Source organism: Histomonas meleagridis, assembly GCF_020186115.1.
Source record: "Histomonas meleagridis strain 2922-C6/04-10x chromosome Unknown contig_6, whole genome shotgun sequence".
NCBI lineage: Eukaryota > Parabasalia > Tritrichomonadida > Dientamoebidae > Histomonas > Histomonas meleagridis.
In genome coordinates this window covers 679,429-706,876 of record NW_027150902.1, presented here as the reverse complement: position 1 = coordinate 706,876, position 27,448 = coordinate 679,429, and the positions used below count along the sequence as shown (strand labels likewise).

Sequence of the window (27,448 nt, the reverse complement as noted above, 5' to 3'; positions counted from 1 at the left end):
TCGAATTGAACTTTCATCAAGTCAAAACTTTACAAATAAATTCGAAACTTATAAACGACCTGGCAATCGAAGAATTAAACCTTTATTTGAAGATACGACACCAACGCATTTTAGAAGGCATTCAGCATTAGATTTCTTAACATTAAATGATATATGTAATGATGAATTATATTTTGTTGATTCATATTTAAATTGTTTAAATAAAGAAATACCAAATGATTTATATACATTTGGATTTCATTTTATTAACAATGATAAAAATGATTTTAATATTGATGAAGATTTAATTTCCAATGTTTGTAGTATATTACCTAAATCAGCAAATAATACATTAATTGTTATATATAAATATTTGAAATCGATTTTAAAGAAGAAATCAATTCATAACATTTCGAATGAATTAAATGAAATTTTATCAAATTATTATAATATAACTTCATCAAATTGGTATCATAATGTAATAATATTACAAAAGAATTTACGTAATTATTATGAATCACAAAAACAAAAATCACTTTTATATCAAACATTTTTCAGAAAAGAAGAAATCGAAATTGCGTTTAGTGAGAATTATTATATAAATCAAAAACTCGAAAACTTTTATCATAAAAGTGAAAAGAAAATCCAAAAACTTTTTGTCTTATATGATCCAATATTAAAACGAAAACATGATAAAAATATATATGAACATTCATTAATATATTGTGATTGTTATCAACCATTAATAAAGATTAAAAAGAAAACGCATTTAGAGAAACATTCACAAAAATTATCGAATTCATTATTTACGATATATTGTAAACAAATTAAACTTGATCATATAATTTCACGTATATTTCAAATATTTAAAGATTATATAATATTAGATGGATATAAGAAAATATATTTAAATTTAATAAAATTTATATTTGTTAAACCACGTTTTCAAAAACTTCGTTCATTAGAATTAATATTAACAAATGGTAAATCATATTTATTTGATTTCTCACCAACTAATGCTAATGTAATTATTAAACAACTTAAGAACTTAAAAATGGATAATTTAGAACTAATTCAAACAAGTTCATTTAAAGATTTATTCTTAAAATCAAACATAACTAATAAATGGCTTGAACATAAAATTACAAATTTCGAATATTTAATGTTAATAAATTTATATAGTGGCCGAACATTTAATGACAATTCTAATTATCCAATCTTTCCATGGGTAATACTTAATTATAATACTGATAAATTCGATGTTAAAGATGAAACGTTATATCGAAACTTCCAATATCCAATTCCAGCACAATTAACGGAGAATCAAGCAATCTTAAAATCGAAGTTCGATTCTTTGTTACCTATTTCACATGAGAATAATATATTTATGACATCTCCTTCTAATCCAACAATTATTTCTCATTATATGCTTCGCCTTGAGCCATTCACAAGTATTCATTTGAAAATCGAAAATGGAAAGTTTTGTATTCCTTCACGTTTATTTAAGTCAATGACGTCATCGATTTCGCAAGTGTTACATAATACTTATTGTTGGGAAATACCACCAGAGTTTTATTATCAGCCGGAGATATTTATTAATATAAACAATATTAAAGATGAAATTATTAATGATATTATATTACCGAAATGGAGTGAAAACGCTTATGAATTTGTATATTTACAAAGAAAAGCACTTGAAAGTGATTATGTCTCCAAAAATATTAATAAATGGATCGATTTGTTATTCGGTTATGCAACAAATGGTAATGCTGCGATTGAACATATTAATGTATTCGATCCAATATTAAATGAACACGTTTGGGAAGAACGAAATAATTACGATTTACCAAATGAAATTATTGAAGAAACTTTATCACAAACAGGACAATTACCTCATGTTTTGTTTAATAATCCACATCCGAAACGGAATAATTATGTGAAGAAAAACATATTACAAAAGAAAATCGATTTTAATTTAACAAAAAATAAAATTTTCGCTGCTTCTTTTGGTGAATTTGACATAAAAACAATTGAATTATTATTAATCATTAAAGATAAGTTAATATTAAACACAATTTATATTAAAAACCAAAACAAAAATCCAAAAGAAAAAATATTAAATAATAATATTGTACCAAATCCTAATAAAATTATATATTTAAAAAACGAAATCATTTTAATATATAAAACATTCATAACAAAAATTAATAAAAATAATATAAATAATTATAAAATTCATTATAAGAAATCAAATATTATATCAACTTATAAATCGACAATTGCAATATCTGATAAAAATGGTATTGTTTACTTAGTACAATTTTTATCAAATAACAAACTAAAATTGGAACCTTTATGTAACATTAGTTGTGGGAAAATTTGTAATTTCGTGATAAGTGATCGTTTCCATATCATCGCTATAGTTTTAATGAATGGAAATATCGCTGTTTTCTCGCTTAATAATGGAGCCTTCTTGTTCGAACTCGATTTAGAAGGAGAATTCGCTTCGAGAATTTTGATTTCATTTTGTTGGGGTTTCATTATTGTTTTCGCAGGAAATTTGATTTTCCTTTATAATGTTAACGGTGGTTTCATTAGGAAAATGAATTTCGTCGATAACATTACATGTGTCGAAACATTTAAAAATATTAATGGATTCGATTATATCGCAATCGCTGATGATAAAGGTAACGTTTACGTGGCAGAAACATTTTACCTAGAATTTAAATGCGTAATGAAATCAGCGCATAAAGGAATTGTGAATATGAAATATGACGAAGAGTTGGAGATATTGGCAGTGATGCAAAACAACGGAATATTGTCATTGGTTCCATTGGTCTTAAATTAATCAATAAATATATATATATGTATGTTGTTATGTTTCGTCAATTCCATTTAAAACAAAATTATCTGAGATAAAAGATATAAAATTTTTATTTTATATTAATGATAAAGATTTGATTGACCTTTTGGGAAATTGTAATCATAAACTGCACAAAAAATTATCAACGAAAATGAATTTATATACAATAATTAATCATTAAAGCATCAGAACTCAATTTTCATTACATTTATAAATAATATATTACAAAATGGATAAAAAAAATATTTAAATTTCAAGATTTCAAGTAGTTTATTTTCCTTGTCTTGCTTCCTTTGCAAGTTTCTCTGCTTCTTCAAGAGCTTTTCTTGCGGCGACAACTTTAGCCTCTGCATTTAACTTCGCGATCATGTTATTCAATGGTCTTTTTGTGCCAGTTACATTACTTTCTGTATTTTGTTTATTCTTTTCAGCATCCATAGCTGCTTCAGCGAATTGTCTTAATTGCTTAATCAGATACTGTACAGAGTCAGTAATTTTACGCAATGTTACATTTAGTTCAGGAGATCCAGCTTTTTGGTTATTTTCTACTAAGAAATGTGCAACAGCTTGACTTATCAAGTTACACCCAGCCAATATCTTGGACATTGCTTCAGGCTCATTGTTTACTGTTGCTTCAGCTGCAATTATTATTAATTCGAGTGAATCGACAAGATTATTAGCGGTATTAATTAAACCTTTTTGATTAATTATTTCGGGATTCTTTTGTGACACAAATTTCGTTTGTGACTTTGCAACGTCAATTAATTTCGCAGCATTATTAAGTATTGGCGTACTAACTTCTATTATATCACAGCCTAAATAATTATCGCCAATTGTAATTTTTTGTTCAATAGCTTTATTCTTTAATGAATTTAATCGTTGCATTGAAGACTGACAAGAACATGCAGCAATTATAAGTTCTTTTTCTAATTCATTTGTAACAGATAAATCTTCTTCAATAGATTTCATTGTTGAATCAATAACATTTTTAGCTTGTTCTAAAGCTGATTCTATTGTTGTATTAAACATTGATATAGATTCACGCCAACCTTCATTACCTAAAAATCGATTTCTTGTAGATTCAATACTTATATCGCCAGCATTTATAAGTGAATTTTTGGCTTTTAATAATTGATTTTGACATTCTAAATTCCATGTCGATGTTTGGATAAGTGAAACTGGAATTATTAATTCGGAAAGTGATGACTGAAATTCATTAAAATGCTTTTCGATTTGTTCAGGTGGGGTTTTAGATGAATTTAATGAGATAATAAATTTATCTATTGATGATTTAACTATGTTATATTTAGTATCAAATATTGATTTAAGTTGAACAATTTCCTTGGATGGGGTTTCAGTAATATTTGGTATATTAAATCGATATGGTAAATGAGATACAAACTTTGGTTGTGGTGTGATTTCAGTATTAAGTGAATCAATAACTTTTGTTTTGATTTCATTAACAACTTTAGAAAGTTTTAATGGAAATTCTGTTGTTAATGTTGTAGCATCATTTGTTGTTAACTTTCCAAATAATTTTTGTAAATCATTAACCATTTCATTAATGTTATCTTCTTCATCAATACCTTTAGTTATATTTTTAATATTAGAAGCAAATTTTTGTAATTTAAGATTTAATGATGAATGAATTTTATTAAATTTAAGTTGTTTCGCTTTAGAATTGTCGTATGATAATTGCTCAAGTTTAAGAATATCACACATTAAATGATTACTAATTATATTATAATCTTCAGTTGATGATTCAATAATACTTATTGGCGTTTCAATTATTTCATCTGTAATTTCAGAAATATGTCCAATACACATATTAATTTCTCGATTAATTTTATTAACATTTCTAATTTGAGAATTTTTATTTGATGAATTTACTACTTTAGATATTTCATTCGTATAATTATTTAATAATTCAATTAGTTTGATTGTTTCTTCTTGAAGTTCATTTGTAATATTTTTATCAACTTCATTACGTTTAGAAGAAGAAACTAAAGAAATATTTAATATTTCAAATGCTTTAGCACGAAGATTATTTAATTTAGTTGTTATTGTTGGCATTGAATTTGTTGTAACTTTCTTTAAATCATTTGATATCTCTGTACCAAGTGAAACAATTTCACTATTTATATCCATTAATTTATCTGAAATCATTTCTGAATCCATTTCATTTGTTTCATCTGTACCAATTACTAAGTCTTCAAATTGAGATATTAATTGTGTTAAATCAAAGTAATCTGTAGCTTCTTTATTAGTTTCGTCTATTTGTGATGCATATTTATGAAGTTTTGATTGTATAGAATCAGGATCATTTAAAGGATTTGACTGTCCAGACATTAATTTTTGTATTACATTAGCAAATAATGCTTTTTGAAGGAAATCATAAATTTCAAATTTATTTTTGGATTTTTTAAGTTTCTCAAGTGCCTCAATTGTAATATCTTCTGGATTTCCTTTTAATGCATAAATGAATGTTTCAAGTTGCGTTTGTCCAAGTGAAGGATTAGTTTTCATTAACATTAATATGTCACTAATAAGGTTATTAAGCATTGAATTAACAGGTTCTTTATAGTTTTTATTAACATATTCAGCTAAATTCATAATTATTTCAGGAACTGTTTTAGATTTTTCTTCATTATTATATTTCTTAAGTTTTTCAATCATCGAATTTAATGAATCAATTTCAACAATTTCTTTAGGTGCAAATTCAATTCCTTTTTTAATGATATCTTTTCCTTTTTCAATTCTTTCAGCAATCATTTTAATTTTTTCATTAATATCTTTATTTTGATTCTTATTATATTCTTCAAATAGTTGCTTAAATTCATCAATATCTTCTTTAAGTGAAGTTACACATTTAGAAAGAAGTGTCTTTAATGCATCGTTATTAGATTGCATAATATCAATAAACATTTTCTCAGTTTCTTCTTCAGTTGGAAGATGACTAATGAATTCATTATATTTCGGCTTTTCTTCTTGTGTTTTCTTAGTTTCAATTTCACCAATTGATTGAACTTCTGATATAAATTTATCTGAAAAAGGCTTGAGTTTTTGATTAAATGCTAAAATATTATCAAAGATTGAATTCAAAGTTGGGATTTGAGTATTATCTCCAATAGCAATTCGTACTATATTTTCACCAATATTATTAGACATTAATCTGATTTGTTCTGAAAGTGGTTTAAGTTGTTCTATTTTTTCAAGTGCATCAGAATATTCGCAAAGTGAAGTAATTAATTGTTGTCCAAATTGTGATACTTTTACTTGATCATTTATAACTTGTTTAAGATTATTAATTTTAATACCTACGTCATCACAACAATCTTTAATTGCAAAAACAATCAATGATTTCATTGGTATTTCACCTTCAATAGTTAAAGCTCCAATATAAGTCATTAATTGTCCAATTAATGATAATATTTGTGTGATACTATTAACACCAACTTTAAGTTGTGCAGGTGCATGAGCATTTCTTAAAATTTCTTGTGATTCTTTAAGTATATCAAATGTTGGCTGAAATACATCTTTACTAGTACCGATTAAACCTAAAATATATTTTTTATCATAAATACCAAATGGTGGTGGATGTTCAAGTCTTTCTTTAATTGATTTAATTCCTTCATTAATAGAATTCTTAACTTCACGAAAATGTTGGTAATATTCTTCCGATTGAACTGTTGCAGCTGATATAATCATTTCGAAAAATGGACCCATATATTGTGTAAATGCATCTACACAATGCTTATAATGAATTTGAAATGAAAGTTTAAATGAATTTGGTATTTCTGTTATATTATACAAAAATATTTCAAGATTATTTATAAGAGGTAAAAGATCTTTAGGAATATTTGGATCTTTTAATGATACTATTAATCCTTTAATTAAATATTTCAACATATCATATTCTTTAATACAATTAATAACATTTTGAGGATTATTTGAGTTACTATTACTACTAAAAACATTTGATGTTTTTCGAAGAGAATCCATAAAAACAGAATAAATACCTAAAAATTGTTGACGAGTTTGTAGTGGAATTTCGTCTTTACGATTATGAAAAATTGTACATATTTCAATAAGTGCTTTCATATTATTAGGATAAAATCGAACAATATTATCTGCTAAAAGTTGTCGTATTGTTGTAAGTTGTTTTATGATTGGATTTGTTGTATCTAAGCCACATAATGATAATAAAAACGCAGAAGTATGAATTCCTGCTTTATTTCTTATAAGTGCATTTGTAGGATTTAGTGAAAAAGATTTAAATCCATCAACAAATTCAATTAATGATTTTGAAATCGAATCTCTATGTTGAATTAACTTGATCAATTGTTGAGCATCTTTTTCTTGATTTATCTTAGTTTGAATAAAAGCATTAAATTTAGAATATTCACTATTAAGTGTTTTTATATTTTCACTGATTTCTTCAATTGAAGAACCAGTCTTCAAAAGTTGTGTTAGTATTTTACTTGTTACTTCCATTGAAGCTTTAGCAGCATCAGAAAGATCTGATTGGGAAAGTTGTCCAACTGTTTGAAATACTGAAAATTTTTTATCTTGTCTTAATACTGAAATAAGTTTATTCATTTCATCATCATATTCAGAATTAAGTTTTTGTAATTTCTGGAAAAGTAGTACAAATTGAGCATTAACAAAATTTTGGAATGGAATAAGTAATTGAGGTTGAATATTAACAAGAGATTGAAGTAGAGGAGCAAAAATCTGTCCAATATTTTCATGTGCATCTTTTGAATTTTCAATTGATTTTTCAAATTTATCTCTAAATCGCATAATATTTAAAATTGGTGCAAACATATCATATCCGAATTTTGTCATCTTCTCAAGAACTTGTGCTATAATATGTAATGTATTTGGTACATTCATTCCAATCTTAAGTGAAAGAAGACAAATACTTGCTAAAGTAGATGAATATTGTTGTGCATATTGTTGGAAATGATCATATGCATCTTCATTATATGATGGAACAAAACTATCATTAATCTTTTGTTTGATATCTCCAAATAATTCAATTTGTTTTTGAATCGTTTCTTTAGCGGTTTTGACTAATGTGTCTAAAGCTGTTTCTAATTCACTGGTTGGTTGACGGTTCATAGAAGCAATTCTATAAGCTTCACCAGATTTTACAATACCTAAAACCTGGTTTGAAAATTGTTCTAAATGTGGTTTAATTGTTGGTACAATTAAATATTGAGATGGAATTTGTCTATTTTCAAAATCAGTTGCTAACGCTAATGTTTGAATAATACCAATGTGATCAACAATACCATAAACTATCTTTGAATAATCATTCTCTTTACCACTAATAAGATCCTTTAGTACTTTCATATATTCATCAATAAAATCAGGAACTGAAGAAACATATCTTTGAAGTTCTTCAAAATAAAATGCTAATGTAGAATTACCATATATTACCTGAGGCAAAATTTCTTTAGGCGGAAGTTTTTTTGGGAAACCAAATGAAAGTGCTTTTGCAAAAAGAGCTGCTGAAATAGCATTTTGTACATTTGTTGAGATTTCTTGTTGAAGATTATTTTTCTTGATTGTTTCATTAATAAGTCCATTAGAGAATGATTGAGAAGTTAGCTGTACTTCTATTTCATGAAGCATAGCGTTTGCTGGAGTTATTGCACGATTAAACCCATTAATTAGTTCAGTAAACTCATTCATTAGCCAGAAGAAATGAAATGATTTCAGAATTCAAGACTTTTGAAACTTTTTAAAAACTTGGATTCAGTTTCAATATTGAATTGCTTTTTTTCTGAGGCAACTTTATGACAACAGTTTTAACTAAGTTTTGATATGATTAAGTCGACTTTTTGTTAAGATTTTGTGTGTGTCAAAATACAATTTCAAAGAAACATGAAAAAACGTTTTTTCTGGTGTCAGTATAATCCAATTTGGAGACAAGATTTTATTCGAAGTCATAAATTTATTAACATAATGTAAAATATTATTATAGCATATATAAAATATCACATTAATATCCAAAACAAATCAAATTAATATTATAATATTTACTTATTAATAATAAAAACGAAACATATTTATATATATATATTCTATGTACAACAACACAAATTGTACAAAAATTATTTGCTTCGAAATACAATTTCTAAGCAATTCAATCTGTCTGATATAGTCTTAAGTCATTTAATAATTTTTGGTAAGACTCCATAAAGAAATGTAACTTCAATTGGTCGCCACCTAATGCATTTAATATATTACCAGCGAAGTTATCATCATCGATATATTTCGAGCTAATTGTATTAATCAAAGTATTCCATAGTAACAAATCCATTTGCATTGCCTTTAGATTGGAATAAGGCTGTGCAATTAACCCAATTAAAACATTAACGAAATGTTCTTTTTGTTCATTGTCCATTATATTCATTATACCGACCAAAAGTTGATAAACAATTTCACTTAATGAAGATTGTCTTGTTAATGGAATACTTTTTAATAACAAAGGAATTGTTTCTTTAGTCGGAAACAAATCACCTATAGCTTGATAAGCTAATGCACAAATAGTTGCAACAAGATCATCCCTTAATAATGAAGGCGTATCTTGTTCTATTTGTAATCTTTCACGTAATGAATCCAATACATTTAAAGCGAAATCTTTAAATAGTAAAAAATGTTGTGGCGGAATTTTAAATGATAAATCATATATTAATCCGACAATCATTGAAGTCTTTTGTATTGATCCATTTAATATTATGTTATTAATCATTGGTATTATCGATTGAAATGATTGACTTTGGATTAATTCAATGTTATCTTCTAAGATTAAGAAAATGGAATTAATACTAAAGTCTTGTAATGTTGGATTATTAAATAAAGAAATTAAATAATTAAATACCTTTAAAATCATATTAGGTTTAGGTCGTGCTCGAATTAATACTATGAATAATGATTGAAATGATTGTAATAAATTATCAATATCATAATATAAATGTAAATTAATTTCATATATCATCGATATAATTTGTGGTAATAATGATTTAATCATAGTTTGTTTAACAACATTTAAACTAAAATGTTCTATTGAACTAGCTAAAACTTTTACAAACACTGCAAAGTTATCATAATCATTTGGATTAATTTTATCATAACATTTCTCAATAAGTTCTGTAATATGATTATCATATTTTAAAAATGGTATAATACAATTAAAAGATAACATTGCTGTTTCAATACAATAAGGAAATATAAAATAATCAGATAACATTAATATGATATTATAACATTTTATGATAAATTCTTCATGTTTTGTAGTTACTGCTATTTTACAAAATGTTTTTAATGCTTGTGAACCTGATTCAAATGATGGTTGAATTGGTATATTTTCATTTGTATAATTTATTAATTGATTTATTATGTTTTGATTTATGTTTTTTAATAATTCTTCAACAATATTATTAATAAATACAAATATTTTTGTTTCAAATATTTTTAATAATGTTAAAAAACATTTCATTACTTCAATTGACCCATAATAATCATTAGCATTAATACCATTTAATATAAATTGTATTATATTCGGTAAACGTTGTATTAAGATATCGCCTGTTTTTATGATTAAACTTGATAATGATTGATATATAATCGAATAAGGTGATTCTGTTGATATTGGCGACGAACAAATTTTCTCTATGAAACCATAAATTTGTTCAAAGTATACATTTGTTAATGAATTTGAATTTTGAATAATTTGTGTTAATATTAATAACCCAAAAGTTTTAAAACTTTGATTTGCACTTGAAATTAATTCTTGCGAAAATTGAAATGTTAATAAAAATATATCATCAGTATTATTAATTAATAATAAAATGTTATAAAACAAATTTAAATCATTTTCATCAAAAGTTTTGTTTTGAATTATTTGGAATATTTGCATTGGTTCTTGATTAAATAATGCTGAAAAAAATTGTATAATTTCAATAAAACATAAAATCGAAACTTGATGAATCAAAAATGAATTCGAACGAAATCCATTTAAAAACAAATTAAAGAGTTGACAAGTATATGGAATGAAGATTACATTTGAAGTAGAAACTCCTGCTTGAACTAATAGAAACAAAAACGAATTAATTCGTTGATCATTTGATTTGGTATATTCTTCAATTAAACCAAATATCGTTTGTATTAATATATTTGGTTCAACTTGTACAAATGATAACTTTAATAAAGCAACAATTTCATCGAAATGATTAAATTGATCTTCAATTTCACCTTCAAATAAATGTAAATAAATCATTTGCTCTAAAAGGATAACTTGTTGCATATTAGAAAAAAATTGTTTTGCATCTTCATGTACAAATATCGATGATATTACAAGAAATTGATGAAGTTGTAATATGTAACAACGAGAATAATTCTGCGATAAAAGTGCTTGAATTATAAATGGAATCGTCTCTTTAACAGGAAATAAATATCCTTTTTGATCTAAGTAACTTAATACTGTGCAAAATATCGTTGACATTCGTTGATAATCATTCGATAGAATTGATTGAACAAATAAATTAAAAAATGAATGAGAGATTTGTGTAATAAGCTCTGTGTTATTTTGTAATAATGGTTCAATATGTAATAGAAAATGTATGGATTCAATTTCTTCTTCAATATCTGGAGATTGTAATCCTTGCATTACAAAAATTATAAATGATTTCATGTTGTTTTGAACAAGCTCATTAGGAATGGTATTGTACAAAATGTTTAAAATGGATAATCGTAAAGAATTATTGGTTAAAGAAAACGCATAATTAATTAGTTCAGCCCATAAAATATTCGTTTTCTTTAAAAGCTCTTCAACAAGGGCTAAAGTGATTTTTATTAAAGTGGGATCGGTCTCTCGTGATAAAAAATCTAAAATTCGTATCTGGCATTGCTGTATAAAATTTGGGCTTGGGATTTCTTTTTGCGAACGCAAGCATATCATTATTGTGACCAATGTATACTTTTGTAATGTTTTATCATTTTCATTTAAAATTAAAAATAATGATGGAATTGCTGCCTCATTAAAAACAGCTGTTTGAAGTTCCCTATCTGCATTCTGCGTGGTGTCAGGTGATCGTAGCCTTTGGAAAAGATTAATGAAATAGCTTGGAGAATATTCACATCCATTCATTTTTGAAACCACAAAAAAAACCCAACAATTTTCAATTGCCAGCAAAGACTTTTGTATACTTTATCTAACACAAATTAATGGGTTAAACGCAGTTAAATAAAAGTTACTATTTTTGGAACGTATCTTCCAAACTTCACTATTTAACTTGTTAAACTCATATTTATGCTAGCACAAAAAATATAATACACATGTTAGCATTGTGATTTAATTTTTATCAAAATTTTATGTTTGATAATGTTATTGAATAAGATCTTGTTCCGTCATCTGTTCCTTTGAAGGATCATCAAAATCAGACATATTTTGAGGTTGAATATGTTCTTCATAAAAACTTAGTAATTGCTCACAATAATGTTTTCTCATTGTTCCTGCAGAAATATATCCAATTTTCCCAGTGTCTTTATACTTAATTTCAAAGGAAGATATTTTCCCATTCTTTGGTACTATACCAAGTATTTCTTGTATTTCCCTATGAGGTTTCTTTATTAATTTTTCTTTTTTGATATTTTCAAAATATTCTTCAATTAAATCTATGCAATCTAATGAAGCTCGAGCTACCCAATGTCCTTTTTCACTTTTTTCATGAGAATATATGACAAGTAATTGTTCTTCTCCATGCTTTCTTCTGTTTTTCTTTATCTTTGATATTGCCAATTTCTTTTCGCTTAGAGAATTTTTATTTTTTGTATTGTCATAAGGATCATTTAATACTGTTTGGATGTCTTGCATTTTTTGTATGTTTTTCGAAATATTATTAAATTCATTAGGTACTGGAGGATCAGAAAAGCATTGTGGAATCATTTCCTAAATGGAAAAAAAGTTTTGTTCGTGTATTTTATGAATTTTTATGACAGCCAATTTATTTTTTGAAACAATATACTCAAACATTTTAATATTATATTAAATAAATAATTTTTTATAAACTCTTTTAATAATATCCATTTTTCGAATCAAATTTTTTATTTAAATTAAACAAAGCAAATATTCATTATTTGAAAGTATGCAAACCAATCTAAAAATTTTAAATCACATTATTTCAAGTAAGTAAGTAATGAATGTTTTAAATTGATTATTTAATAAAAATTTAGAGCTTTTCCAACACTTTATGAAAAGAATTATAAAATTATAATCACCATATCATTTTAAAGATAAATTTTTTAAATCAAAATCAAACAAAGAATTCTATTTATTTATTTAACAATTCGATTTTTTGATCATTTAACATGTCCAATTCATATTCATCAATATATTCTTTAAGGAATTCCAAATATTCCTCGTCGCCTCTCACCTCAGCAATTCGATAAAACTTAAGAATCAGCTCATACACCACATTTTTAAAATCCTCATTTTCACATTCCTTAAACGAAATCACAAATTCGAAGAAATCCATATTATAATGCACGTCAAACCCGAAGTCAGAAGACGCGTTTTTAAAAGCGTTATTAATTATTTTTAAAACAAGAATTTTTATCTCAAATATACTATTTTCCAATAGTTCTGTGAATATTTTTGGTAATTCACTTTCATATATTATTTGTGATACAGTATAACTTTGCATTACCATTAAGTTTAAACATTCTAAAGCAGAAATTTGTAATTTTGTACTTTGCTTATAAACAGTTAATATTTCCTCAAAAAGTCCAAACGGAAATATTTTTATTATAGGCATTAAAATCTTTTCTGGTACATCTAAAAAAATGGTTTCGATAAGTGTAAAAGCAATTTTGAAATTTTGTGGGGATAACCGCCCGAAGGATTTGACTACTTTAGAAAAAAATGGCGAGCCGATAAGAAAAGTGGCATCACGAAATGCTAATTTTTGATATGAATAAAGTGCATTACGTTGGATAATAGTGGAACATTCTATCTTGGTGAGAGAAAGTTCAAAATAGAAATTAGAATAAGGAATAAGTTGAAGCATGAATTTATCTGAAACTGAAATTAATTCAAGGGCAATTTCAGAACAAAGTGCAATGAATTCTGAATCATTCTGAATTTTTATTATGTTACAAAAATTAGATAAGAACGTAACATTATCACGAAAATATTCATAACTTATTGGATAATGTAATATTATCTTAAAAATCTGTAAAACAAAACGGAGAATAACACCATGCTCTGCAGAGTGTACTTTTGGCAACAAAGGAGGTATGCCACCTGATTGAATGAAACTAATTCTTGCATCATCGCAACAATCAAGCACAAATAATAGAATTGTTAGCAAAGGTATTAAAATATCAACTGAAGATATATTATGAAAGCAAGAAATTAGGTCGAACAGAAATGATGATTGAGCAATGATTTCTAAATTAGAAATGGAAAATTGATAATCAATCGTTCGCTGTGAAAAATCATTAGAAACTTGGAATATTCCGCTAAGATTAAGTTCAGTAACATTTTGGTGGAAAAATGAAAGAAATTCTACAATATAATCATCTTCAAAATATTTTGCTTCAGATTCGGTGGCTACATCTTCTTCTTCGACATCGCCTTGTAAACGAGATTTGAATTTTCTCTTTTTAAAAGTATTATTGAATTTGTAGCCAATGTTCATTTCTCCGCCTTTTTTTCTGAATTGCCGATACACATTTTGAGTGTTATTTGATCGTATTATAGCTCAAAGAGCTTCAAGCTTAAAAAATGTAGATTCTGCTCTAAATAATTTATAAATATGTCACATTATCATCGCCTAACATGTCCTTTTATGCTAGTAATATAAAGTAACTTGCAAAAAAATCATAAAAATTTTCATTCTTGATTGTCGAAATCATAACATGATGAAATTTATCACAACAACAAGAAATAAGAACCAAAAGGAGAGGTCATGTTCGGATTATTATAATATGATTATATATTCATAAATAGCCATATTTTTTGTGCTCAATACATCTTTTGAGGTTTGAATGTAACCGGATTTCTATGAAAAATCAGGCCAACACTTTTACAACATGTAAACAAGCTTTTTGAATCGAAACCTCCATCCCATACAACGGTTTATGTCAAAAATCAAATGTTCTCTCTGAACTTAACCCTTCTAAATCTAGCTTTATCAAATCAATATGAAGGGTCTCCTCTGGTTTACATGGCAAAGACTATTAAAAGAAATCAATTTATTGCAACAAACATTCATTTGAGTCGATTTTTTACTCCTTTCATTCATGCTCAATCATTAAAATTTGGCGAAATTACGAATTCAAAGTTTGAACACTCAATCCTCGGTGGGCAAACACTTATTTCTTTACAAAGTGATGTCCCTGGTAGTGTTACAAATATATCAAATACTTATTTTTTGGATCCTGATAGCCAATGTATTTATTCAAACACTTCAACAAGTGTCTTTGAAAATCTTCAGTTTTTAATGATTACAGTTAAATCAAGAGGTTTTTGTATTCAAACGCAACCTAATTGTACTGAAGTTGGATTTGTTGGAGAAACCAACATGAGCAATATTTTTGTACAAGATGCTCGGATATCTGATATATCTTCACCGTCTAGTAATTGTTATGGAATTTTCTTCGATATTACAACAACATCAATAAGTACCAATGATTGGTCAAAAGTCAAGATGCCAGTAAGAATCAATGGTCTTGTAGTGAATAATGCACAACAAAATTTCAATTCATTTAGTGTGTACACTCTTGTTGAAACTGACTTTCGACAAGCGTTTATCACTGATGTAAACTTTACCAGCTGTAACGACGCACGTGATCAAGAACGATTGAATGCATTAGGTTTTCATTTTACATCTATTTCACAACATGTAAATTATCTACAAAATGTCATCTTCAGTTCAATGAAATATTACTTTAGTGCACCAATTATGTATGACAAAGCAGGTGGCTTTGACGATAGCGGCCTTGTTCTCCATAACATTTTATTTGACAATATGATTCACCAAAATTATTATGAATTTGAAACATTCATACGTCGTGCAAGTTATATCAGTGGCTGTTCGCCAGGTGTGCGTGGTTATTCTGATGAAACTAATCTTAAGATTAACATTTCAAATTGTTATTTTTATGGCGATGTTAATATATCACTATTCTCAATTTATGTGTTTATTGTGATAACTAATCAAGTTCAATATTCTTCATACGAATTAAACTTTAGTGAATGCGTTTTCCAACATAGTTTCGATGAAATTATTCTCCGCAATGATACAATAATTGTTGATGAAGATAACAAAACACATCCATATAACTTATATACTCGAGTTCATTATAATAATCTTACCAACACATCCCAAGAATTCCCATCATTTCCATTAGTGCTTCCAACTGTAAACATATCGTATTCGACATACTCATTTTCAAGTTCGGAGCCATTCACCGCGAGTAACTCACTCATGAGCCAATTCACCGAGTTTGCGATTGTTCCGTCTTCCGGGTTTGTTTTCACGTCAGCTGTTTTAGGTGTTATCATTGGCGTTGTTTCCCTCACTGTCTTCTTGTTCATTCTGTACATGCGCCGTGACAGCGCCGTCAAGTACTTCGTCATCGGCAAGTACAATGACCGCGACGACCGCTTCGACTCGGAGATAGTTCCCGGCGAAGATTCGCTCAGCTATTCGCCCGGCTCGTACTCATACTCGTACTCTTATAGCTATAAATCGGAGAAGAAGGGCAAGAAAGCAGCGGCGCCGAAGAAGGACAACAAGAAAGAAGAAAAGAAGGCGCCGCCGCCGCCGAAGAAGGAGGAAAAGAAGGACAAGAAGCCGCCGCCAAAGAAGGACAACAAGAAGCCGCCGAAGAAGGACAATAAGAAGGCCAAGAAAAAGGACTCGTTCTCATATTACTCCGATAGTTACTCGTACTCTTATTAAGACGGCGAAAATGTTTAATCGATTGTTTTCATCAATTTTTCTTCTGCGTTAAGAAATGAATGAAAACAAAAAAGTTTACTAAACTATTTTGTGATAATGTTTGTGCAACAGCAGCAATATGATAAACGTTTTGCGTAATTCGGCAATTTGTTCACTTTGTTTCTGTTTTGCGAATGTTAAAAATTACATTGATTGAGTGGGGAATGCTGCTGAACTTGACGACGATTGTGCACATGATAGGAATACGTTTCGAGAGGATGAAAAATCGTTGAACAATTTTGAGAAAGTTAAAATGTGCCAATTGCAATCAAAACCTTTAAATAATGGGTCGAATCCCCATTTGAATGTAACGGCTCACAAAGAAGATGGACAACTTCCAGCCTTACATTGAAACAGCAAAGCAATTTGTTGCTAAAATTCCAACGACTTCACACGGTTGGATAGGTGTAATGCATACAATTCCAAAACTTCCTTACGTTTTTTATTTAGAAAGATTGAAAACATGTTTTTTCATTCGTGAATCTTTCCCAATTAAAAGACCAATTTATTCTTTATTATTGTATGTAATCATTGAAATGATGCATATTTGTATTTTTTCAGCAATTCGTCAAGTTCAACAAAACTTTATCGAAAATCTTAGCATCTTCCCTGTTTTATTATTATCGTGGGTATTGCTTAATCTCACACCATTCGACCTTGTGTACAAAATTATGAGGAAATTATCATTCTTTATTTGCATCTCAAATGGATTTATTGATGCCTACTTACTCGCAAATGCAATTGACGTAGCACAAAAACACTTCACTGATTTAACAGTCGTAATAGTCATCAGCGTTTTCTTCATCACAGCCAAACATATCTTGGTTGCAATTATTTCTGATTTAACAAACAAAGGATCCATTCTAATTGGTCCAAAGCTTACAAGAAACGTCATTGGTGCTTTAATATACTGTGGTTTGACTGAATATTCCACATCAATTCCATTTAATTTCGATAAAGACCTTGTCAGACTTTACATGGTCATTGGATTTATGGTATTTGAGCTCCTCGGATTCATTGTTAAGGATGAAGAATGGAAAATAATTGGAAAATTCTTCGCAATCTTCATTCGGAACCAGGGAAACAATGAAAAAGTCCAACCACAAGAAGAAGAAGAGCAAAAAGAACCCGAAAACGACCAAAAAGAAGAGGTCAAAAAAGATGAAAAACAACATGAAGAAAGAGAAGAACCTCAAAACCCATACGAATTTCAGAAACATAATAACTTAAAGAGGAAAAACTTACAGAAGAGGAAGTAAACACATTTAACACATTAAAATTTTGTTATTTGATAATGTGAAATCGCGATTCTAAAATAAATTTTTTACTGTTTTTGCAAATGCAATCAAAATGAAGTTGATTCTTTATTTGTAACTCTCATATTATGCTTAAGTAACAATTTAATGCGTTTAAGAAATTTCAAAATTTGAAAATTTTATAAACGGTCTCAGATTCGTACGTTAATAACGGTTTATTAGATGATTGCTGAGGTTTCGCAAAAAACAGATGAAATGCCTTTAGCACCAACAAGAGTACGCCAGAAAATCAATAGGTGCATTAAGAACGTGAAGTGGTTGAAGGAAGAAGATGAACTACTGACAAAACTTATGACAAGCAATGAACATCACAATTATTCCAAGCTAGCTGAATATTTTCCAGGTAAAACTGGACAACAAGTTGCAGAACGTTGGGATAAAGTTTTGAACCCAAAACTTCTTAAGGGTAGTTGGACTCGTCAAGAAGATGAAATCATAATTCAATATGTAAAAGAGAATGGGGTTAAAAATTGGAGAAATTTATGCACTCTGTTACCAGGTCGTATTGGTAAGCAGTGTAGAGAAAGATGGAGGAATCATCTTGATCCTAAAATAAATCATTCTGCTTGGACAGAAGAAGAAGATAACAGATTAATCGAACTGCATAAGCAATATGGAAACCATTGGGTTCAAATATCGAATTTAATGGTGAATCGAAGTGATAATGCAATCAAAAATCGTTGGAATTCAACACTTAAGAAACGCTCTAATCTTGACATAGAACTGATTAAGCCACCATTGCTTGAAGAAGAAAGCCTTGTAAAAGATGATGAAAGTCCATTATCAACACCAAAATTTGTGAACTTGATTTCTAGTCCATTTTTGATTGGAAACCAAAGTCCAAGTTCTCTTCTTCAATATCAGAACCTTAGACGTCAGAGTCCAGAAGTATCAAAGTCTCTTTCTCTCGAGGAAAACAGGAATGCGTTCCGAAGTCTGATCGGAAACTGTTGATGAAAAAAATCTAAACGTACGAAAAGTATATAAATTTTAATATCAAATTAACCGTTTTCGATTTGAGCAACCTCAAAATCATTTACAACATTTTTTCTTCTCTTGAACAAGAGGTACAAGTGACGGATCTTTAATTTTTTTAGCCAACCCTTTGGTTTTAATTGTAGATATGATAAACTGGAATAAGTTATCAATTCCAGTTCCGGTTTTGGCACTTGTTTCGATATAAACGAATTGAAACAAGTCTTTCGCATTTTGTGCAAATTGATCAACATCATCTTTGGATACCATTCTATTTTCCTCAAGATCAATTTTATTTCCACATAAAACATATATAATGTTATCTTCTTGTGTGGTTTTCTTGATGTCACCAACCCAAAACCTAACTTGATCAAACGTTTGCTGGTTTGTTATATCAAAAACAATCACAGCTATTGCTGCATTTCTGTAATACATTGGTATTAAAGTTCTGTATTGTTCTTGTCCTGCTGTATCCCAAATGCTAAGTTGAAATTTACCATCTTCGTCATCAATTGTTTTTGTGTAAAATGCACCTCCTATTGTATAGTCTGTAGCTGTAAACACACCTTCAATATAATTTTTAACAATACACGTTTTCCCTACAGCTGCTTCACCTACAAAAATAATCTTAACATTTGGTAAAGTCTCTTGGATTTGGAGCATCCAGAAAAATGTGAAAAAACCGTTAATTCAGCGAAACATTTTAACGTATTTTGAAAAAGTTGGCATGCACTTTTTAGAATTTCAATGATTAACATCTGAGCAGCTTTTTATTGTTACGTTTTATCAGTCTAAATAAACGTTTTCATGTTTTAACGTGTTTTGAGATGTCTTCGGACCCGAATAATTATTTATCAACAATTGGGCCAACAGATCAACTTATTTTAACACGACTAACAAATATGCCCGGACTACCTGAAGGCATTCAAAAAAAAGTATTAATTTTTAAACAAAATTTTTTTGATTCTTTAAAACAAATTTCTAATCAAAAACGTCAACTTGAACAACTAATCACATCATACAGAAACACAAGTAGTACATGTACTGTTCATAAGAACCAAATTCAAAAGCTTCAATATCAATTAGATAAAGTTTCTCAAGAAATCGAAGATACCAAATATAATTCAGCTGATGCCCTACAAATGCAAGATAAAATTGAGGAAAAACAAAAAGCTCTTAATCAACTTAATCGTCATTATGAGGAAACATTATCCCAAAAAGAAAAAGCCAAATACCAAAGAAAAACCATAAAGCAACAAATAGAACGAGCAGAATCAAATAAGGTTCAGCTTAGTCAAGCTCTTCAAATCCAATGGGAAAAACATTCAAATCTTACCAAAATCCTTCGCGATTACGATGATAAAGTTCAACAACTTCAAAATTCTAATGACGACATACAAAAATCCATAACATCAATAGAAACAAAAGCCGAAAACTGGAGATTAAATCAGACCAATCAAGAGCAACAAATCGAGCAACGAATTGAAACAATGCGCCAACAAATCGCTGAAATCGAAATTGAAATCGACAAACTTTCTAAAGAAAGTTCCGAAACCATTGAAAATTATCAGCAGCAAATTTCGAATCACAATCAAGAAATCGAGAAAAACAGTGATGCAATCAAAGACCAAGTCAAAGAGATCGGAAGTTTAGAAGCTAAAATCGAACATATTGTTGAAGAATCTCAAGAATTCAAAACTAACACCGAAACATATAAAAAGAAAATTGATGAACAAAAACAAGTTTTATGTAATTTAATGACTGAACTTGCTGAAAGAATGGCGTTACCTGAAACGCAAACCAAAGAGATTTCAATTTTAGAAGCGAAGAACAACGAACTTAAGTCACAACGCGACAACTTGAAAAATCTTGTTAAGAAATCGACTGAACAAGTCGAAGTACTTATTGATAAATTATCACGACTGCGAATCATTAAATTCGATCCTTCGGCGCAAGAAATTGTCATACAAGAAAAACTTTTGAAAAATTCCGCTTTAAAGGTAAAGGAAATTATGAGTTCGCTGCTGAAGTTGGTGACGTGCGGCGCGTGTAATGAAATCCTCGATGTGCCCGTGACATTAGTTCCATGCGGACATAGCGTGTGTTACCATCATAGATATCAACAGATGGAAGGGCCTTTGTGCCCGATTTGTGGAGAAAGAGCTGCGAGAGTTTTCGTGGATAATACTTTGGCAATTGTTGTTTCGAAAATTATTTACGTTAGAGACGCAATTGACCAAATTTGCAAATCGAAAGAACAGATTTTTGTATAATAAATTGTTTTTATCGGTATTATTATAGTAAATGAAATAAATTTTTTTTATAAAAATTTATTATTTGAATTTCATATTTTAATAAAAAAAAATATTAATATAAAAGTATTTTAGACATTATTATTGAAGAAATGTTTATTGGAACCAATAAAAAATAAAAAAAAATTTATATTAAAAAATGATGATAGTATCAAATGTAAATTTTAGAGGGAGCTTGAAAACATATGTAATATTTTTGTGACAGCATGATTTAACTGTAGTGATACAGCTTTTGATTTTGAATTTTTCAATGTTGATATCACAACCAAATTTTACATCAATTTGACAAGAGATTCAATTTTATGTGCTTTACATTTTAAATTGAAATATAAAAATAAATTTAGATGGGAACAATCCCACAAGCCAAATATCTATGTCTGCAACATATAATCGATTTGAAAATACTTGGCGAAGCTATTGAAACACTTTCAGTACCAACTGTTAATGAAAATGTTTTATTTTCAATAATTAGAGAATGGAACGAATATTTGGGAATTTCCAATGCTCCCGTTTTTAACACCAAAGAGGGAGCAATTACAGCATTTCAGCTTGTCGGGATGTGCTATTTAAATCCAGATTTTCGTCAAGAGTTAATTGATAATGTTATCTTTTATGAAACTATTTTACAGAAAAGTTTTATTGCTAAAAGCAAACAAGTGGAAAGCTTCTTTCGTTTACAGATGGCTCAGCACATGTCATTAGCATTTGAAAAAGAAGTTGTTCAAAACGATTTTAAAAACGAGAAGAATGCAACATCTCGTTTGACTCTTTTCCTTTTTGTTTCAGACAATCTCAGAGTTGCTATTCAACCACAAGGGAACAAATGTTTTGATTCTCATTCATGGAGTCAAGCTTTTGCTATTCCATTTGGCATTTTTGATTACCTTATATCAGTTAATTTTTACAAAGATCTTGAAGGTTATAACCCATCATTTGAAGATCGTATCAAAGAATGTGCACAAAAATTAATTGATTTACTTGTTGATATTGACACTCATAGTCATGGCCAATGGCACAAACACAAACACATATGGATAAAATGGTCCAAACATCCTGTTTTCTTTGATATTTGGTGTAATTTATTTGAAGCAAAATCAACCGAAATGGTTGAACGTTTATGCAGCCAAACGGTCACCGATGAACTTTTTGACCACATCCGACTTCTATCGGTTATCATCGACTTTTCACAAGCTGTCGAAAGCATTGGCAAATATGCATCCAGTCGATATGCCAAATTTGTAGATAAATATAATGACTCTTTACATAAGAAATGTTATGCACAAGCAAAACTTTTCATTCCCAAATTTCCAGTTTATCATATTTCTGATTTCATATTAGAAAAGGCTCTTTGTTTACTTGAAGGGTATCAAGATAATACCCTCTTATCTGCAACAATAATACTTTTTAATTTATCGAGCTTTGGACCATCAGAGCGTATCTTAGTACCATATATCACACGAAAACTTATAAATTTCTCACTCAAAGCACTTGACAAACTTTCGTACATTGAAAAACTTAAGTTTTTATCCACTACTTTCTTTTTATCTTTTATTAAAAGTACACCAGATGCATTCCAAATCATTCCTAAGACAGTTGGATACTTCGAGCCACCAAAAGTAGAACTTACAGAACCACCACCAAAAGAAATATTTTCTAGAATTTTGACATTTTCATCATTTCAACATTTCACACTTCCATCAAAAGTTATAACAGCACTTGAAAAAGCTGCAGATAACTCGTTTGCTTCTTTAGCTTCTTTATGGATATTAATGGCTTATGGAGATTCCTCTTCATTTCCGATATTTAACAAGATTTTATTGGGAATAGACTTTGATGATCCTAAAAACGAGGATTTTGTTCAATCAATTTTTAAGATGATAATAGCTGTCCCTTATACATTACTATCTAATCCATCCAAGCTTTTATCAAACCGAAGTATTGAAAAGTTTACAGACTCAATTCCAAGCTTTAATTCAGAAACTCTGTTTTATTTCCTCGTTGCTATGATTGAGATAATTCCCACTTTTCAAAGCGTATCGGGAATGAACAAAATTTGGCTCAATTTTGAAAAGGCCACACAAATTCCTGAGATGCTTTCAATTTTGAGGCAATGTAAATCACCTCGAATTCGAGTGACTTTACCTCAAGCGCCGAATTTTGGGACAAAAGAAGAAATATTTTCATACAAAAACAGAATATACTCCATCTATGATTCTAAAAAGACGCCGTTTAGCTGCGTCGTGTTGGTGCGTGATAAATATGGCGCATCTTTGCTCCAGTTAAACGAATTACATCTGAACAAAGGCATTGAATATCCGCAACTGCCAAAAATTCAGAGGGAACCGAAAAACGAAGTCAAACAAAGAACTTTTTCACAGGGAGAACAACCGCCAGAACCGTCGCTCAAAGTTGAGCTTCCACCAAAGGTAAATGAAGATGTCATTGAAAGCGAAATAACACTGCCACCATATGGCCAAACAGAAAGGAAAAGATCGGTTCTTTTTGAGGTGATTCGATCACTTAACTTTGTTTCTGATCCAAAGCAAATTCGTATATTTACACCAACTAAGTCACTTGAAGAAAAGATAGAAAGACTTGACCATTCATACCCGGTTCCTATTGTTTATATTCCAGTATATTACATTGATCAATCGACAACATCATATCCATATTCTTGGGAAAATGAAATAGTGTCAATGTTTTTGCTATTGTTCTCCAAGAAGCAAAAGCCTCATGTCTTTATGTGCTCACTCCAATCAGTGCGCTTGGCCTTTGTTCCCTACAATTACAAAAGGGTGGACCCAAAAACCGCTCCTGTATCGTTCATATTGAATATGACCGGATTTGAATTGTCAGAAAAAGTTGCAAAAGACATTCAATCACCGACGGTTATTTCAGTTAGGCCTATTCAAAAAGATTGTTTCTTTGTGAGGAGCGAAACGAAAACAAACGATGATTTTGCTTCTATATTCCAAAAAGGAATAATGGTAGCGTCTGCTTACTTGAAAGGACATATTGTATACTTAATTATGTGCGAATTGTTGAAACAAGGGCCGACACTGTTTGCTAAGGGAATCGAACAACGGAAAGAAAAAATCGCAAAAATAATATCGAGTACAGAAACAGTATCAGCCCTGCAGTATATGCTGAATGCAAAATAAAGAATTTGTAATGCAACAAAATAAAACAATATTTGGATGAAATAATTTTTATTTTTCTTTGAGTAATAAAAAATGGAATAAATTGACGTGTTTGAGAATAATTTTTGAAATTTATGAAAATTCAATTTGAGTCAATTAAAATCAGAAATTTGTTATTGGCAACCAAAAACACAATTCAAGTCAGTGCATTATTTATATCTTCCAACATAGTTCAAGAAACTCTATTTTCATGAAATTTTTTTTGGCAAATTCAATTTTCATTCAAATAAATTATATTTGAGAGGAATTAGACGCCAAATTGAACAAAATATTTGAGAACAAAAGAAGCAAATTAAGCATAAAATTTTATTATCATTACCATTTCCGTTATTTTCTGTATCTGTTTCGATTTCCTGAACATTACAAATCAACACATTTTAAAATATATCTATTTGTAATCACTAAGCATGGAAAGTAAGTCATCCTGTAGGTGAACAACGCCCATAGCCTGTCCAATGTTGACCAAAAATAGCTGTGGTGGATCCTTTGTGGGATATCCCAAAAATGCGACTAATTCCCTTTTCTCTGGAACATAGCAAACTGAAAAGGAATGAATTCTAGGCACCATAAAGATACCAATATCGTTCACCTTTCCATCATTGACTGTAACAGATTCTCCATCTGGTAATATATAAAATAGAAACCACCACATCTTCTTTGTGTTACATCCATACATCAAAGTATATTCGTTTTTGGCCTTACCGCCAAAGTAAATTAGGTAATTTTCGATTTTGACCATTCCAGCGCCCATCACATTACTGGGTGGCTCTGAGCCAATTGTTTGTCTAACATTCACAGTGTTGTTATCAAAGTCTATTTCGATCATTCCTCCACTTTTTGATCCTCCATAACTATATAATTTATTACCGATTATAGCTGATGGAACCGCTGTTCTTCCACCTGCTCCTTGTGGGTATTGGGTCCATGTCATATTCGAAAAATCGAGCACATTGAGCTCGTTGGGCCAGTTGCCATTAAAACCGCCCCACACATAGAATTTGTTGTTGTAAATGGCGGTTATTGGGGTGGACCGTGGAGTTGGCGGTTGTCCTTTTGTTACAACAAGTTGAACTTCTCCTGTGTTTATATCTATTGTGTGTAAATCTCCAAAATAATTTGGTTCTGAATAGCCACCAAAGATAACTAAATGTGTCCCAATTAAACATGACCTTGATCCTATTCTACCGCTTAATTTGAGGCCTGTAAGTTTAATTTCTCGCCATTTACGTGTGAACGTATCTAATGCCCATAGATCAAAAAGTGGTTCGTGCTTTCCTGATAAACCATAACCAATATATGCAGTATGTGAATAATTATCATAAACATAAAAATTACCTGTACGTGAACAAGGGCCACTAGAATCCGGAGTCGTAACAGACCAGATACCTTCAAATGCTGATTTGACTATTTTTTTGTTATAAACATTTTGACATTTCGAAATGGGTGAGGCACCTGTTGTAGGTAATACAGTTTCATCTTCCAATTGAATGTAGTCAGGGTTTGGTAAAAAATTCATTTGAGGCGTTACACTGGGTTGGAGTCCCATTCGACTAAACGTAAAGTGTCAGAGAGTCCAAATTGGAGTTCCTATCGGAAACGTTTATGTCAATTATGGCTCTCAATTATTCGAGTTTTGATATAAACCCCAAAAAAACTCTGATCGAAATCAATTCAATTTCCATGATGATTCTGTAGAGAAGCAAAATTAAAGTAGAAAACATCATTGATTTAAGATAACTATATGATATTTTTTTGAAATAAATTTTGGTTTTTAGGATTTGCTCATTTTTAGTAAAGTTAACATTAAGATAGAATGTTTTTTAATCGAGAAAAAATCATTTCTATCCAGCATAAAATTTTGTACGTTAAGAGTTATCAATTTTTCTATGGTATATTATAGAATTGAATGAAATTGTGTTTTTCTGAGTGGTTAATCGCAAGAACGCTCGTAATTGAACTGATAATGTAACCCCAATTTTTTTGATAATAATATTGCGCTATCAAATATATTTTCAAATGTAATATCGAGATTCGTTATTAATTTTATGAATGCTTTCAAGTATAATATTCATTGCATTTAAGAATTGATTACTACAATAGTTTGGGAATTGCGGCTTAAGTTCAGTAACAATATAGTGTAATTACTTCAGAATTGTATTATTACATAATTGCGATAGATTTATGTCACCAGGTTTAAATCTTAAATTTAGTGAATCTTACATCAGAATTTTAATTCTTTTACCATAAGAATTTTAGTGTTTAAAATATTTTAATTTCTTTTCATTTATAAAATACAATATTCATCAACCACAAGACAAAAAACTGGTAGGTGTGGAAATAGTTATTAAATATCTTTTGCATAAATTCTATTGAATATTTACTCTTCACAGTATCAAAAAATAACCAAAAATAAAAATAAACAGCAAATCATAATTTAGTGAAAGTTTTTACCAATGGAAAAGTAAAATAAAATTAACAAGAAAGACAGAAGAATTAGGAATATCTTAGTGCAATAAGTTCAACTATTTTTAACATTTTGTTCTTTGATATAAATTTTCTTATTCAACTTATTAAGTCAAACGTATAATTATGAAAAAACGAAAAATAAAAAAATAAAAATACACAGTATATACTTTATACACACGAATTTATATGATGCTGATTTGTCCTTAGATTTGTGCAACGACTTTAGCTTGATGAAACAAATCAAATTCGAAATCATGATAAATCAACCAACTCTAACGGGAGGCCTAAGATCATAAACCTTGACTTTCCAATGCCAGTG

General features: G+C 29.0%; 8 protein-coding genes across 8 annotated transcripts; 5 read left to right on the top strand and 3 right to left on the bottom strand.

Moving 5' to 3' along the window:
- Nucleotides 1–3,112: 3,112 nt before the first annotated feature.
- Nucleotides 3,113–8,542, bottom strand: GO595_008063 (uncharacterized protein; the record flags this gene model as incomplete). The annotated part of the gene is made up of 2 exons (XM_067921596.1): nucleotides 3,113–6,471; nucleotides 7,273–8,542. 2 exons carry the CDS (start codon nucleotides 8,540–8,542, stop codon nucleotides 3,113–3,115), a joined length of 4,629 nt encoding a protein of 1,542 aa, XP_067771897.1.
- Nucleotides 8,543–15,357: 6,815 nt separating this feature from the next.
- GO595_008062 (uncharacterized protein) lies at nucleotides 15,358–16,821 on the top strand (the record flags this gene model as incomplete). Its single annotated transcript, XM_067921595.1, has 1 exon — nucleotides 15,358–16,821. The coding sequence occupies one exon, from the start codon at nucleotides 15,358–15,360 to the stop codon at nucleotides 16,819–16,821; it is 1,464 nt and encodes a 487-aa protein (XP_067771896.1).
- A 365-nt stretch (nucleotides 16,822–17,186) lies between these two features.
- GO595_008061 (uncharacterized protein) lies at nucleotides 17,187–18,119 on the top strand (the record flags this gene model as incomplete). Its single annotated transcript, XM_067921594.1, has 1 exon — nucleotides 17,187–18,119. One exon carries the CDS (start codon nucleotides 17,187–17,189, stop codon nucleotides 18,117–18,119), a length of 933 nt encoding a protein of 310 aa, XP_067771895.1.
- A 219-nt stretch (nucleotides 18,120–18,338) lies between these two features.
- On the top strand, nucleotides 18,339–19,130 carry GO595_008060 (Myb-like DNA-binding domain containing protein; the record flags this gene model as incomplete). Its single annotated transcript, XM_067921593.1, has 1 exon — nucleotides 18,339–19,130. One exon carries the CDS (start codon nucleotides 18,339–18,341, stop codon nucleotides 19,128–19,130), a length of 792 nt encoding a protein of 263 aa, XP_067771894.1.
- Nucleotides 19,131–19,208: 78 nt separating this feature from the next.
- On the bottom strand, nucleotides 19,209–19,814 carry GO595_008059 (small GTP-binding protein; the record flags this gene model as incomplete). The annotated part of the gene is made up of 1 exon (XM_067921592.1): nucleotides 19,209–19,814. The coding sequence occupies one exon, from the start codon at nucleotides 19,812–19,814 to the stop codon at nucleotides 19,209–19,211; it is 606 nt and encodes a 201-aa protein (XP_067771893.1).
- Nucleotides 19,815–20,053: 239 nt separating this feature from the next.
- GO595_008058 (putative vesicular transport factor uso1p) lies at nucleotides 20,054–21,424 on the top strand (the record flags this gene model as incomplete). The annotated part of the gene is made up of 1 exon (XM_067921590.1): nucleotides 20,054–21,424. The coding sequence occupies one exon, from the start codon at nucleotides 20,054–20,056 to the stop codon at nucleotides 21,422–21,424; it is 1,371 nt and encodes a 456-aa protein (XP_067771892.1).
- A 719-nt stretch (nucleotides 21,425–22,143) lies between these two features.
- Nucleotides 22,144–24,624, top strand: GO595_008057 (uncharacterized protein; the record flags this gene model as incomplete). The annotated part of the gene is made up of 1 exon (XM_067921589.1): nucleotides 22,144–24,624. One exon carries the CDS (start codon nucleotides 22,144–22,146, stop codon nucleotides 24,622–24,624), a length of 2,481 nt encoding a protein of 826 aa, XP_067771891.1.
- A 427-nt stretch (nucleotides 24,625–25,051) lies between these two features.
- Nucleotides 25,052–26,209, bottom strand: GO595_008056 (Kelch motif family protein; the record flags this gene model as incomplete). Its single annotated transcript, XM_067921588.1, has 1 exon — nucleotides 25,052–26,209. One exon carries the CDS (start codon nucleotides 26,207–26,209, stop codon nucleotides 25,052–25,054), a length of 1,158 nt encoding a protein of 385 aa, XP_067771890.1.
- Between the last annotated feature and the right edge of the window lie 1,239 nt (nucleotides 26,210–27,448).